Source organism: Vigna radiata, chromosome 9 (assembly GCF_000741045.1).
Source record: "Vigna radiata var. radiata cultivar VC1973A chromosome 9, Vradiata_ver6, whole genome shotgun sequence".
NCBI lineage: Eukaryota > Viridiplantae > Streptophyta > Magnoliopsida > Fabales > Fabaceae > Vigna > Vigna radiata.
In genome coordinates this window covers 1,606,923-1,620,298 of record NC_028359.1, presented here as the reverse complement: position 1 = coordinate 1,620,298, position 13,376 = coordinate 1,606,923, and the positions used below count along the sequence as shown (strand labels likewise).

Sequence of the window (13,376 nt, the reverse complement as noted above, 5' to 3'; positions counted from 1 at the left end):
AAAACACAATTTGTTATAATAATTTGAGAGAAAACAACGTATTTAACTCATTTATGTAAAAATATTATTTTAAAATGTATTTATTATGATTTTTAATTTTTTGAAATTAAGTGTGTAAATTTTTATATCGGGTACTAAAAAATATGATTGACATGCTTTTTTTAAGCTAATTATTGTAGAAAGTAATAAGTTTAAGGTTTGGAAGTCATTTAATAATATGAAAATTGACTAATTATATAAAAAAATTATTAAATAAGTATTATCAGTTATATATATATATTATAATATTTTAATATAACACATTTTTTTTAATTATATTGATGTATTTAAAATTAAAAATAAAATAAAATGAGTTGAGTCAAATCTAAAATAAACTAAGATAATATATAATTTTTCTAAAAATTGATGTTACAGTTGAGAGGTATAGCATGTGGCATATCCTATTTTTTTATGCTTTTGTGCAGATTCGACTCTATTTTCGATTGGACTCTTTCTGCTTTCTCTCTGTCACAGCTATCTTCCGCTTCTTTCTCTGCATTCAGTAACAATGACTTCCTCAGTGAATGGCGACTCAAGGTAGGTATCCATTTTTTTCTGCCTTTCCTGCAATGGTTGATAAAAGTTTTCCATTTTCTATGTTTCTGTATGCCAATGGCATGATTCAGAAACCTAGAATTGTATTTGGTTTTTGGGTCACTCATAGTTCTGTCATAAGTATTTTTTATTGGAACTTCAGTGGTGTTTCACCTGGATCAATGTTTCTTACAAATAAAAAATATTTTATGATTGGATGGATGGATTTGTGATTTTTTATTTTATTTTATTTTTCTGGTTGAGATCAAGATCAACGGAGAACACGAAGGGGATAAGAGGAGATTGAATTTTGCATCCATATTAGATTTACCTTTCTCAACTTGAAAGTTAAAACAAGAGTCTCTTTTCCGATTAATTTCGAGCCTTTTGAGTGAAGAACACGAATGTTGGATTTATCATACATGTCCTAGGTGCCAATTGCCCCAAGTTCTCTTCTGATATTAAGCGGTACTAAGGTATCTATGTCTGCGTGTGTCTGCGCTCAATTGGTGGCCTTGTTAGTTATTCGTGTGTCATGTGAAAAGGTCGCAGGTTATTACATTGACAAAGTCCAAGTTGTTTGCGATGTCCTGTCCTGAGTAGGTATGCAATGGGGTGATAGTCAGAGCTAGCCACAGCAGCAGATAACACAACATAATGGTTTTCCAGAAGAAAACGGGTAGCCACTTTTGATGGCATCTTTGATGCATATCCTATTGTATCTTAAGCTTTGTTGTCAAAGAAATATTCAATTATCAGTTGCTGGATTGTCTATTGCCTCGGTTTCAACATGGCTTTATGCAGCTATGTGAATTAACATCCAATACCAAAACCACTGAATGTATCGCGTGTGATTTGTCATTTTCTTAGTCATTACAATACTGTTTTCTTGTTTAACTGACCAGCTGTTGAGGGGCTTGGATCCTTATAAATGGGATATGTTTTGTATTGTAGACATAAAAAACCTTTAATATCGTGGTATTAAAACCTCTATAACTTTGTCCTAGTTCCAAAACTCGATTTTTGTTAACTTGATTCTTCCAAATAGAAGTTAAGTTTCCACAGAATGGAAGGTACATCTGTGTATTATCTAAATTTTAATTCGAAAGGACTCTTGCATGAACACGTTAGATATATAAACCAGTTATACACCATACCCAATAGCTTATGCTTTTGGTGTAGTTGGTTACTGGGTATTTGTCATACTTCACGGTATAGAAATTTTAGTATATGAGTATATTCGTAGCTGTACTTGTCACTCATTATTACTATCTTGTTGTTCCAGCAGCCAGAGTTCTCTTACCAGACTTGCTCCTCTTGAAGCAGTGCTCTTTGATATAGATGGAACTCTCTGTGATTCCGATCCTCTCCACTACGAAGCCTTCCGTGAAATGCTTCAAGAGGTCGTGTGTCTTTTATTAGTAGAAAAGTTTTTTTAAGTTCAAAATATTGAAAAAAGTTCTGTTTTTTTTTTTTTTTTGCAATATTCCGTTCAGTCTTTACAAATCAGCATAACTAAGCTCATGATCTATAGCTAGTGAAAAACTAATAGAATCTTCTGCGGTTGTCAGATTGGTTTTAATGGTGGTGCTCCCATAACCGAGGAATTCTTTATTGACACTGTTGCTGGCAAACACAATGATGATATAGCCTTGTCTCTCTTTCCTGATGATCTGCCACGAGGTTTAAAGTTTGTGGATGATAAGGAAGCCAAGTTCCGGACGTAAGAAATTCTTGCTTTCGTTTACATTCCTCTCTCCTCCATTCCCCTATGTAGTCCATTTGAAGCTTTAGAAGATAATTCATGATTCTCTGATGGATTTTCCAGAATGGCAGCACGTCAACTGAGGCCTTTGGATGGCTTGGATAGAGTAAGGAAATGGATTGAAAGACGTGGGTTGAAGAGAGCTGCAGTTACCAATGCTCCAAGAGCAAATGCAGAGCTCATGATCTCCGTACTTGGCCTCTCAGATTTCTTTGATGCTGTTATCATAGGTGGTGAATGTGAACATGCCAAGCCTCATCCAGACCCCTACCTGAAAGGTCTTGAAGCTCTTAAGGCATCAAAGGACCACTCATTTGTATTTGAGGTCTGCACTTTTGTAATGCCTTACTGAAGAATAAATTTTCTGGACATGCTCTTGACTCATTATTTTATCTTTTTTTTTTGGTAGGATTCTTTTTCAGGGATCAAAGCTGGAGTTGCAGCTGGGATGCCTGTTATTGGTTTGGCTACTAGAAACCCAGAAAAGCTTTTGATGGAAGCAAAACCTGCATTTCTGATTAAGGATTATAATGATGAAAAATTGTGGGATGCTTTGGAAGAACTTGACAAGGCTAGTGGTCCTCCTTCAGTTTGAATTGCTAGTGAAACTGGCAGAATTTCTTCACAGAAACCGGGACTGGTATTAAATTCATAGGTTCAACTGCATAATATTGTTGTAGGTGGCCACATTACAATACATGTCCATCATTGGTGTTGCTTTGCAGCAGCAAACAGTCATTCTTTCTCTTTCTTAGCAATAATTTCACTGCTAGTTATGACCCGTGGCGTGGGTCAAGCCAAGGACATCGTAACTGTACTGTAGTTTATGCTCATTATAATCAAATCCTTCAAATAATTCATAATTTACAGTGAGATAAAGAATAAGTTTTAAGCTTATTGTAAATTTAGATATTTTATAAAAAAATTATTCTATTAAATATTAAAAAAAATTATATTTTTTAATTGAATTTTGTCAAAAAATTATATTAAAAAAATTATTGTGACTGGCTTTTGTCAAAAAAATTTGGTTATAGATCCACCTAAAGGTGGGTAGCCTTAACCGATGTGTATAGGAAAGCCCGAAGGCTGTTCCCGTCCCTGTCAGGGGAGATGCCAACCATCTCTCCTTTTAACGAACACAAGCCTTGAAGGCTAAAAGTCATATATAAAGCAAGATAAGTTTAACTTAATAGTCGATGTGGGACTTGGCCAGGTTGAGATTTTTTTTCTTTCTTTTAACTAACTATCTCTGCTTTTTGGAAGACTTAAAACAACAAAATGGAAAAGAATAATTTGACACAATTTTTTTTTACAATATTTTGATATAATACATGTATTATTTTTCACTCGTTTATTATTTATTTGATATTATACTGATATACCAATACAAAAACGACATGTGATGTTATAAAAAAAATCTGTCAAACTATCGTTGCCCCAACATAATACAAAAATGACATGTTACCTCTGACGGTGTGCCATGCTTCTTATCTTGAAGTAACAATCTTTTCATTTTCTGCATACCACACACCCTTGGACTTTGTTATCCATGAGCCATTTGAGAGTCCCATGCTCCTCTAACTACGTTTCACCTTCGGTGGTAAAAATTTGTCCATCTACAAAACTTCACCTTACCTGCACCAAAACAAATCTCGCACAAACATTCACCAAACCTTCTTCTTTGCATTGCCTCCTAAGGTGCTTCCTTCCATCACTTGCAACGTAGTTCATGTTGTTCTAGCAGCTTCGATTCCTTTTCGAATTTCAAGGACACTGTTGTTTTCTTCATGTATGTTCGTTTTCATGCATGATGTTACCTTCCATTATTCACAAACCCTGTTAAGAGTTTGAGAAGTTTGTTTCTGTTTGACGCTTTTTTGTTATTATTTATTGTCTTTCTAAATTATAATGAATTGTCTCATGGTTTTGTGCCTGTAATAGTTTAGTGATTACTGAGTAAAGGAGGGCACAAAAGCAAGTCTTGGGTGAATTTGTTTTAATTGTGAAACATTTTTGTCTGATAATATGCAATAGGTTCTCTTATTCAATTTTGTCTCAGCAATTTATTCCGCATTTACTCTGTAAATCTCTTCCATTGGTAACACTTTAACAGATCTTCATTGATGTGGTGTTCATTAAAAATTGCACCTTTATCTACTTTTTCCAACACCATAAGAGCTGAGGTCATGCCTCTTTCATATTATGTGGAGGCATCACTACCCGCACCCTTTTTGTTTTCAAGCAAAATTGTGGATTTTTACTTTTGTTTTATTATATTTTCTGCAATGTATTGTGTTTGTTTTAAGTCAAAAGGGGTAAAGCATGATGGGGCATGTCGAATATATAAGCCATTCAGGTGGCAGTATGCAACAATTCAAGCTTTAGAGTAGTTAGTTTGTGGCTTGCTTTGTGATAGAAAAAGAAAATTTAGCACACAGCCAATTCCTGAGGATTTGCTGAACTTTTCTCTCATTATCTTCGTGTTGTACTAGAAGCATGAGTTCTCTCACCGGACTTGCTCCACTTGAAGCTGTGCTCTTTGATGTTGATGGAACACTCTGTGACTCTGATCCACTTCACTACGAAGCTTTGCGTGAAATGCTCTTAAAGGTACTGCTTCTTTTCTTAGTATAAAATCTCAATGGAAAATGTTTCGGTTGTAGGATCAAATATTTCTACGAAACATTCTTTCACACTTTACTCCAAGTTAGTTTAAGTAGTTATGGACGTTCTTCTCTAGCTCTAATCAGTGATTAATCCGATCAAGAGTTACAGTAATCTCTCTTAAGTATCTTTTACCAGTAATCTTGATTAAGAACGATATTTAAGTGTATTTATTGCAGGAAGCCGTTCGTCTGGTCTTTCAACTCCACTACCGGTCGATTAATGACCAATCTTGATCGGTCTAAGAGCCATACAGTACAGAAAACATATAGAAAATTATTTTAGTTATTTTGTTGCAATACTCCTTTTGTAGTATTTGCAAACCACCATCACAAGCACATGATCAATAGCTATTAGTAAACTAACACTAACCTTGTGGCTGTCAGATTGGTTTTAATGGAGGTGTTCCCATAACGGAGGAATTTTTTGTTGAAAAATTTTCTGGCAAGAACAACGTTGACACTGCCTTGGTTGCCTTTCCCGATGATCTGGAACAAGGTTTGAAGTTTGTGGCAGATAAGGAAACCATGTTCCAGAGGTAAACCCTGCTCTCTCTATGTGTATACCCTTCCTCCGTGTGGTTGATTTGAAGGTTCAGAAGATAATTCTCTTATGGACTGTCCAGATTGGCAAGAGAGCAACTGAAGCCTGTGAAAGGCCTTGATAAAGTGAGGACATGGGTTGAAAACCGTGGTCTGAAGAGAGCTGCAGTTACCAATTCTCCAAGAACAAATGCAGAACTCATGATCTCAAAACTTGGTCTCTCGGATTTCTTTGATGTTCTTATCATTGGTGACGAATGTGAACGTGGTAAACCTCATCCCGATCCCTACTTGAAAGCTCTTGAAGTTCTGAAGGCATCGAAGGATCATGCATTTGTATTTGAGGTCTGCATTTTTGTGATGTCTGACTAAAGAAGAAGTTGTTCTAGACCTACTTTTGACATACTTTGTATTTTTCTGTAATAGGATTCTTTTTCAGGAATTACGGCTGGAGTGGCAGCTGGGATGCCTGTTATTGGGATAGCTTCACGAAACCCAGAGGATTTACTGATAAAAGCAAAACCTTCCTTTCTGATAAAGGATTATGAGGATTCAAAATTGTGGGCAGCTTTAGAAGAACTTGACAAGCCTGATGTCAAGAAGTTGGAAATTCTGGATAAAAACATTTAGCAAGGTTATATTTATCATGTCAGAAAAAGTAAAAGGCAATTATAATTTATGTGCAGGAAGGTTATATTTATAATTTGACAATAAACAGTTGTTTCTACATGTATCGGTTATTATTTAGTCTAGGAAGAGTGTGGTCATGGTTGGATAGACAGCCATATGTTATTAGACTGTTAGAGGTGTTTTTTTGGGACTACTTCTGCTGTCTACTTTCATGTCTCACTCTCTTCTCCACTTGCTATTGTTGACATATCCTAATACGTATAATATGCTGCCCCTCTTGCATACATTTTATTGATAATATGTGTGATAGTTTATAGGAGTTGGTGTAGGTTTGAGAGAGAAATGCTTTTTGTTAGAGTTTAAGCCTGCGACTGCAGTCATGTTCTAATTCAACTTTGACCATGAAGATTGCAATCATAAGTGGGTTATTATGTATACTCTATAGAATCAGATTATCGCAAAAAGAACAGACACATATAAGTAATGTAAATGTCGCTTAATTAAAAAGCATGCATTTTAAAACAGTGAGAGAGATATACCATCTTAGCCAAAAACCAAAGTGCACAACTCTTGAGCTCTAGCCAAATCCACTGATCATTGTCTTTCAGATTACCTTCAAACACATGGCAGGCATAATCAATGATACCATACAAGCTTTTACGGATTTACTTTTAGTATCATTTTAAAAAGTTTCTCACCATTAAAGCTACGTATGTGTATATAAATCTATGTCTAACTTTTCTTTCACTCGATATGAAACTTTGTTTGTATCTGTATCTCAAGAGGAAGTTTCGCGCTTTGTGGTGGCAGGCATTGGATAAGTAGTGTAGGAGCAGAGGCTCGTCTCATTCGCATTGGGAATGGTTTGGTGCCATAGTCAAAATCCGCAAGAAGATTGAAGCTTTACGCGCTCAATATTAGGCAGATCCTTAACATATATCAAACTATGTTTTTATAACATATATAAAAGAATCATGAGATGGTTTATATCCAAAAAACATATAATGTATTAACTTTAAATCCTTAAGTACATATATAATTGAAAAATAAAGTTATAATTTTTAAACTTATTAACTTTTAGAAGACAATAATTTCATAATATTTATTTGAAAGTAAAATATTAATTTATCACAACACATAAATTTTTATTTGTAACATATATTAAAACATTATTATGTTACATTGTATATAAATTATATAATGAAAATAATTCACTAATGATATATTTTCTAACCATATAAGAAAATATTACATTAAGTCTGATCTAACCAAAACATAAATATATAATTTAATCCAAATAAAACTAATAAAAAAATGTCATAAGAAAAGAAAAAAAAAAAACTAGTTAGCTCTCTTTACCTTGATTTAGGAAACTTTATCACAACACTTACATTTATGAATAATCACAAAGTGGGAATTGAAGTTATAAAATTACTACTGCAAACTCATACCATTGTCTTTATCTCACTCACAATTTTTATAAGATTTAATAGTAGTATCCACATTTCTATCAAAACATTATAGGTTCAACTTGAACCTAAACCATTGTCTTTTAAAAACAAACTTCTAGTTAAACAAGTTATCACAACATTTTAATATAATAATAATAATAATTTAAATATTATTATCTATTATTTATTTTATTTTATGTAAATATTTTTTCTAGATTTTAAAACATATTTGTGATAGTAGGTAAAATTTGAAAAGAAGACAAGAGACAAAGATGACAAGCTTGAAGAATAATGTGAAGAATGCTCAAAGAGGATGCTCAAAATGAAGTAACAATGAATAACGAAATCTAGTATAAAAGCAAGTTTACTCCATGTAACTTTTGACATTTCACTTTCATGAGTTTAACAATTGATGCAACCACATGATCAAATAAAACCCTCATTAATGTTTCACAGTCACCAATAAAGTTATCATCAACTCAGTCAAACGAGCAACACAGACAACACCTAACAAAGCCTTCCCAAGCTGGCAGCCCAACATAAAGTTTGCCTAAGTCAACAACACTAAACCTACCAAAGTCGATAGCATAAAGCAAAGACTATCCTTAAACAATGACACTCGAACAACTACTACAAGTCGGTCATAACCCGACCAAGAGATCGGTCAGTCACCTCCCATGTGCTAATTAAACTCTCAAGATTAGGAGGCTTATGTACCTATCTGACCCAATATATACTAAAAAATGTTCATCTTGAAATAACCCAAAATACATCTATTGGAAATATTATTTTAGTGATACTACAATATAAGTGTACACCCATATTAATCTTATAAATACAAAAAGGAAAAACTAACTCAATTTCATACATACTCTTATTTTCACTCATATAGAGATTCTCTTACAAATGAATCTCTCTTTGTATTTCATTCTTCAAGAATACAAATTAAAAACTTAAGGTCATTTAGATCACACCACCTCTCTAAAAGACCATATTCAATATTCAATAAAAACACAATTGTATTGATCGTTTAAATCAAGTAAACTTTTACATCCCTCATGTTCAAATTTTTAAAAATACACGTGAAGAATTTAAGATAATTCAAATAACATCACCTGTTCAAATAACCACATTCAGGACCCAATAAAAACACTACTGTATTAATCCTTTGCACATGTTTCAATTCAACTTTTAAAATACGTATCAGAAACTTAAGGCCATTCAAATGACATGTTCAAAATTAATTACATTCAGAATCTGATAAAAGCACTATTGTATTAATCCGTTGTATCAGATAAATTTTTACATCTCTCGTTTAGTATCTGTATGCACTTTGTATATGCATGAATAGAGAGAATCAGTTCATTATTTTGTTGAATATAAAGATGGAGATGATTTTGAATTGCAAGAGGATGATGATGAAGTTGTGTGAAGAGGAGCACATTCATGAAATCATCATAACCAGCACGTTTTGATCAGATAATAATCATCACCATCATTCTCCATCCACTGAAACCCTAACCCTAAAATTGTGTTTCTCTTCATTACCCAATCCTTCTTCCATTTCATCACTTCCATTATTTTTCATTAAAACATGGCTCCACACCCTTCCTAGTGCTCAACCCAATCCATTATTTCAACCACCCTAACTAATTCAATCAAAATCACTATCTATCATTTTTAAAATATTCCTTTCTTTAACAAAATACTATTAAATTTAACATTATATACCATTTTGTTTTTCGATTTTGAGAAAGAAATTTCCATATATAGAAACAATTAATCAGACTGTTTAATAAAAATTAATTGTTTTGAAAAATTTGGTAAATATTTCACATTCATAATAATTTAGCCTGGTAGGAGTTTTATATTGTCAAACAATTAATTATCATTGAACTGCTTTAGAATTTAGATCTATACTTAATAAAAAAAATGTAAAATAACCGTTATTTCTCACATATATATATATATATATATATATATATATATATATATATATATATATATATATATATTTATATATATATATATATGCACTGTTTCATTTTGTATTCCCCAAAAAAAATTTCCAATGTTATTAAGTTTGCTGTGAAGATATGGTAGATTGTTTTTTAAATAATTTATAATAAAGTTTAATAGCAACTTATATATACGAAGTTTGGAACTATCACAATCTTGAAAAATGAAGAAGGTTGTTATCTGTCTATCTATATTTATATATTTATTTATTTTGTTCTTATCATTAGTTTATTTGAAGCTCGCACATAATTGTTTTCGTTTATACACACGTTGTTTTGTTCTTTGAGTGTTTTTTTTTCTCAAATATTATTAAGATATTATTGTAAAAATTAATCAATTTTTCATTTCTAAAGTTTTATTATTAGATCATAGTGTATAATACAACCATTATTAATAAGCATTTTTCACATATTTAGTATAACTTATTTTGAAAACACCAGATATATACCTTTATTAGTTATTTAAGAAAGGTTTATAAACATTAATTAAAAAGACATAGTTACGTTTTCAAAACAATCTAATCTCTTGCATGAACTGAATGGGACAAACTACAATAATTATACGGTATAATAAAGTTTATCACGTAGAATGCTACGTGTATTGTAATTTTGGTCTTGTATTGGTACAATAATGGAGTATTTATATTAAACTTAAACTTATGTTATTGACATATAATTTTCCCCTTCTACATTTAATCGCTACACCATCTTTGATATAGTTAACCTTCTTTTTTGGTACTAATGAATTCGATCAAGTATCTAACCCATTCAATGGCATGATAATAATTATGTAGTATTAAATGCGAGCGTCACATCTTATTAAATTATTCACCTTAGTGTAAATATATTAGACTATCACTCATCAACATAAAGTGTTAATTTAATTTCAACTCTAATTCTTTATTACTATTAAATTAAGCCAGTTTCGTAAGAATAATAATAAAATAAAAGAGTAAATTATATAAACATTTCTTCAATTTTCGTTAAACATTTTCTTCCTATATAATAAAAATATTTAGTTAATTTTTTTTTTCAAATATTGTGTTTTCAGCAATTAATAATGTTGGATCGAATTTATTTATTTAAAAAAAAAAACATTTACAAGAATTTGACCGCTTAGGTAAGAAACTTGTGATCCACGTAGGCACATGAGACGAGAACATGCACCTGAGAGAGAGAGAGACCGAACTTCATTCCACGTCATCACCACATCATCATTACAAAACGACAAAAACCATTCCTACGAAGCACGCTTACACTCTCACTCACTGGGGGGTTTCGCCACGTGTTGCGGGTGACTCTCGCCACGCTGAGCTGGGGGGTGACGCTAACTCCACGCAACGCAACAATCCAAAGATCCATCTTCATTCAACGGCTCAGATCTTCTTGACAGACACAATCATACATACCCCTTTGCTTTCTTCGCACGCCACCTTCCCCTGGCCCACTCATCGCCCTTCTCTAATTATTGTATTATTATTTTTTATTTATTAATTTATTAATACGATAAATAATTAAATTAAATCAGGTTTTTAGGTCATAGTTGTTGGTGCGTTAATTGAATTAATTAACTCAATTGAAAAAATATATTCTACTTTCTTACATTGTATTAGTATTAGTATTAACTTAATTAATTAAAATTTTAATTGTTATTGTATTTGAGTTGGAAGCTTGTGGTCAGTTCCACGCGGATAAACAGAGTGACAGAATAGAAAGATAGCTCATCTTCACCTTTGTCAACATTTTCTGCCACCGAATATCACACATCTCTAACATCTGCATTTCCTCTTACATGTTTTATCTTTTGTTAATCTTTGTGCTGTTCTCATCACTACCACACAAAAACTTCAATTCGCTGTCTCTGCATTTCGTTCTTATTCTATGTTCCTAACTCCCTGAAATTGCTTCTAGATTGAAGCTTTTTGTTACACTATACCTCAAACAAAACCTTTTTGTCGTGTTCCCACTTTCTCCTCATTGGTGGTTCAACTCAATTCAATTCCTTTTTGCCACTTAACAAAGAACCTTTTTTTTTTTTTTTTTTAAGGTTAATCTGGATCTTTCTGCACCAACCAACCACTCAGCATAGCACCATTCTGAACCCATTTAGTGATAAAGTTAAGGTTGTTCTAGGATGCAAGATCCGACAGCATTTCAAGGTTTGAAGCACCCTCAGTTTCCCGAACAAGAACAACTCAAATGCCCGCGTTGTGACTCCACGAACACCAAGTTCTGCTACTACAACAACTACAACCTCTCTCAGCCGCGTCACTTTTGCAAGAACTGCAGAAGGTACTGGACAAAGGGTGGTGCTTTGAGAAACATCCCTGTTGGGGGTGGAAGCAGAAAGAGCACAAAACGTTCTTCAACCTCAAAACGGTCCTCTGCGCCGACTTCTTCTGCTGTTTCTGAGGCTGACCCGACCCGGATTTGCACCAACCCGGTTGAGCAAGACAGTGGGGCGCTCAACATTGGTGGCACCTTCAGTTCCCTGTTGGCTTCATCTGGCCACTTTGGAACCCTCTTGGAGGGTCTGAATCCAACTGGGTCAGGTCTCAAAATGGGTGAATTTGGGCAGGGTGTGAGTTCTGACCTGGGTTTGAATTCGGATTCGGGTTCAAACCCGGGTTTGCAGCTTCAGAGTAATGGGAGTTCAGATGGTTTTCTGGGTATGCAGAATGGGGAATCAACCTGTTGGAATGGTGGTCATGGTTGGTCTGATCTTGCAATATACACACCTCGCCCGAGTTTTCAATAGAAGTTGCTGAAAAAACAAATAGTTTTTAGTTTATGAATTTCTCTATGAACAGTTGTAGGAAGAAAGAAAATAAAATGATAAGGTAAATTGAGTTTCTCAAATTACGGATCTCGTCTTTCAGAGAAGTTCAAAATTAAGTTTCTGCTAATCTCACCTCATAAGGGAAACTTAATTTATTTTACATTTTAGTTTTCTTCTGCTACAAGTTTTATAGAGAAGTTTATGAATTACAGTGATTGTTCTTATATATAATATCAATATACTCAGATACCATGGTTGTGTAAAGAGTTACATAGTTTCATCAAGCCTATCGGGAGCGTGCTATGGAGGAACATACTCATACATACATAAACCAGAAGGTCACTGAAGCAGCATCCTTTAGGTAAAGGCATCCTTTTTCTTTGTCAATTTATCATATATGGTAGTGATTGGTTTTCTTCAAATCCACCAATGGTGAAAATCACAAAAGAGAGAGAAAAAGTTCTTTTTTTTTGGATATGTGAGAGACAATGTTGTGGTGACAGTGTTGATCAGATGTAATTTGATACATGTTTTTGGGATAGCTATTGAAGATATATGAAAGTTTTCATGTGTTGTTGTTGTTGTTGTGTATTATATTTAGATTATATAAAAGGGTATGTGTGGATGATAAGAGAAAATCTAAAGTACAGAGTTTGAAGTTGAAGTTGTATCTTGTCTGTATGTTATGAATGGAGGACCTGACAAGTGATGGCAGCTTGTTTCTTTACTCTCATGGTCATTGGAGTGATAGATATCATTGTTAACTCATTCAAGATTTCAACATTTTGGTGATATTTATTTTAGCTTTAAAATCCTTAATCCAGGGTTGTTCAGCTTCTTTTAGTGGATCTGTACCAAATATGATAAAGTCATTCAATGTATTTCTGATTTTTGAACTAAGTGTGTTATTGATTCTTTCAGTTTCTATTTATAGGTATGATATTAGGTCAATGT

The 13,376-nt window shown here is 33.1% G+C and overlaps 3 protein-coding genes across 9 annotated transcripts; all 3 read left to right on the top strand.

Annotated features, from left to right (window-relative positions):
* The first annotated feature begins 443 nt into the window (after positions 1–443).
* LOC106773572 (haloacid dehalogenase-like hydrolase domain-containing protein Sgpp) lies at positions 444–3,207 on the top strand. Of its 3 annotated transcripts, none has more exons than XM_014660267.2 (5): positions 444–576; positions 1,859–1,976; positions 2,145–2,296; positions 2,402–2,663; positions 2,748–3,207. In XM_014660267.2, the coding sequence occupies exons 1-5, from the start codon at positions 548–550 to the stop codon at positions 2,931–2,933; spliced, it is 747 nt and encodes a 248-aa protein (XP_014515753.1). In that variant the 5' UTR covers positions 444–547; the 3' UTR covers positions 2,934–3,207. The 3 variants fall into 3 exon arrangements, with proteins under 3 accessions (XP_014515753.1, XP_014515754.1, XP_022641785.1); XM_014660268.2 differs by having other exon boundaries at positions 446–576; positions 1,862–1,976; XM_022786064.1 differs by lacking the exon at positions 444–576 and adding an exon at positions 700–1,252.
* A 533-nt stretch (positions 3,208–3,740) lies between these two features.
* On the top strand, positions 3,741–6,458 carry LOC106773023 (haloacid dehalogenase-like hydrolase domain-containing protein Sgpp). 5 transcript variants are annotated; one of them, XM_014659695.2, is made up of 5 exons: positions 3,741–4,036; positions 4,831–4,948; positions 5,389–5,540; positions 5,628–5,889; positions 5,984–6,166. In XM_014659695.2, exons 1-5 carry the CDS (start codon positions 3,888–3,890, stop codon positions 6,026–6,028), a joined length of 726 nt encoding a protein of 241 aa, XP_014515181.1. In that variant the 5' UTR covers positions 3,741–3,887; the 3' UTR covers positions 6,029–6,166. The 5 variants fall into 5 exon arrangements, with proteins under 5 accessions (XP_014515181.1, XP_014515178.1, XP_014515177.1 ...); XM_014659692.2 differs by having other exon boundaries at positions 3,748–4,036; positions 4,834–4,948; positions 5,971–6,458; XM_014659691.2 differs by having other exon boundaries at positions 3,750–4,036; positions 5,971–6,458.
* A 4,885-nt stretch (positions 6,459–11,343) lies between these two features.
* LOC106773635 (dof zinc finger protein DOF3.1) lies at positions 11,344–13,001 on the top strand. Its single transcript, XM_014660360.2, has one exon. It carries the CDS (start codon positions 11,778–11,780, stop codon positions 12,399–12,401), a length of 624 nt encoding a protein of 207 aa, XP_014515846.1. The 5' UTR covers positions 11,344–11,777; the 3' UTR covers positions 12,402–13,001.
* The last annotated feature ends 375 nt before the right edge of the window (positions 13,002–13,376 follow it).

Coding starts and splice junctions, on each gene's coding strand:
- LOC106773572 (XM_014660267.2), top strand. CDS start 548: ATGACTTCCTCAGTGAATGGCGACTCAAG. Junction 577..1,858: donor TCAGTGAATGGCGACTCAAG/GTAGGTATCCAT, acceptor TTGTTGTTCCAG/CAGCCAGAGTTCTCTTACCA. Junction 2,664..2,747: donor ACCACTCATTTGTATTTGAG/GTCTGCACTTTT, acceptor TTTTTTTGGTAG/GATTCTTTTTCAGGGATCAA.
- LOC106773023 (XM_014659691.2), top strand. CDS start 3,888: ATGAGCCATTTGAGAGTCCCATGCTCCTCTAACTACGTTTCACCTTCG. Junction 4,949..5,388: donor TGCGTGAAATGCTCTTAAAG/GTACTGCTTCTT, acceptor TGTGGCTGTCAG/ATTGGTTTTAATGGAGGTGT. Junction 5,541..5,627: donor AAGGAAACCATGTTCCAGAG/GTAAACCCTGCT, acceptor TGGACTGTCCAG/ATTGGCAAGAGAGCAACTGA.
- LOC106773635 (XM_014660360.2), top strand. CDS start 11,778: ATGCAAGATCCGACAGCATTTCAAGGTTTGAAGCACCCTCAGTTTCCC.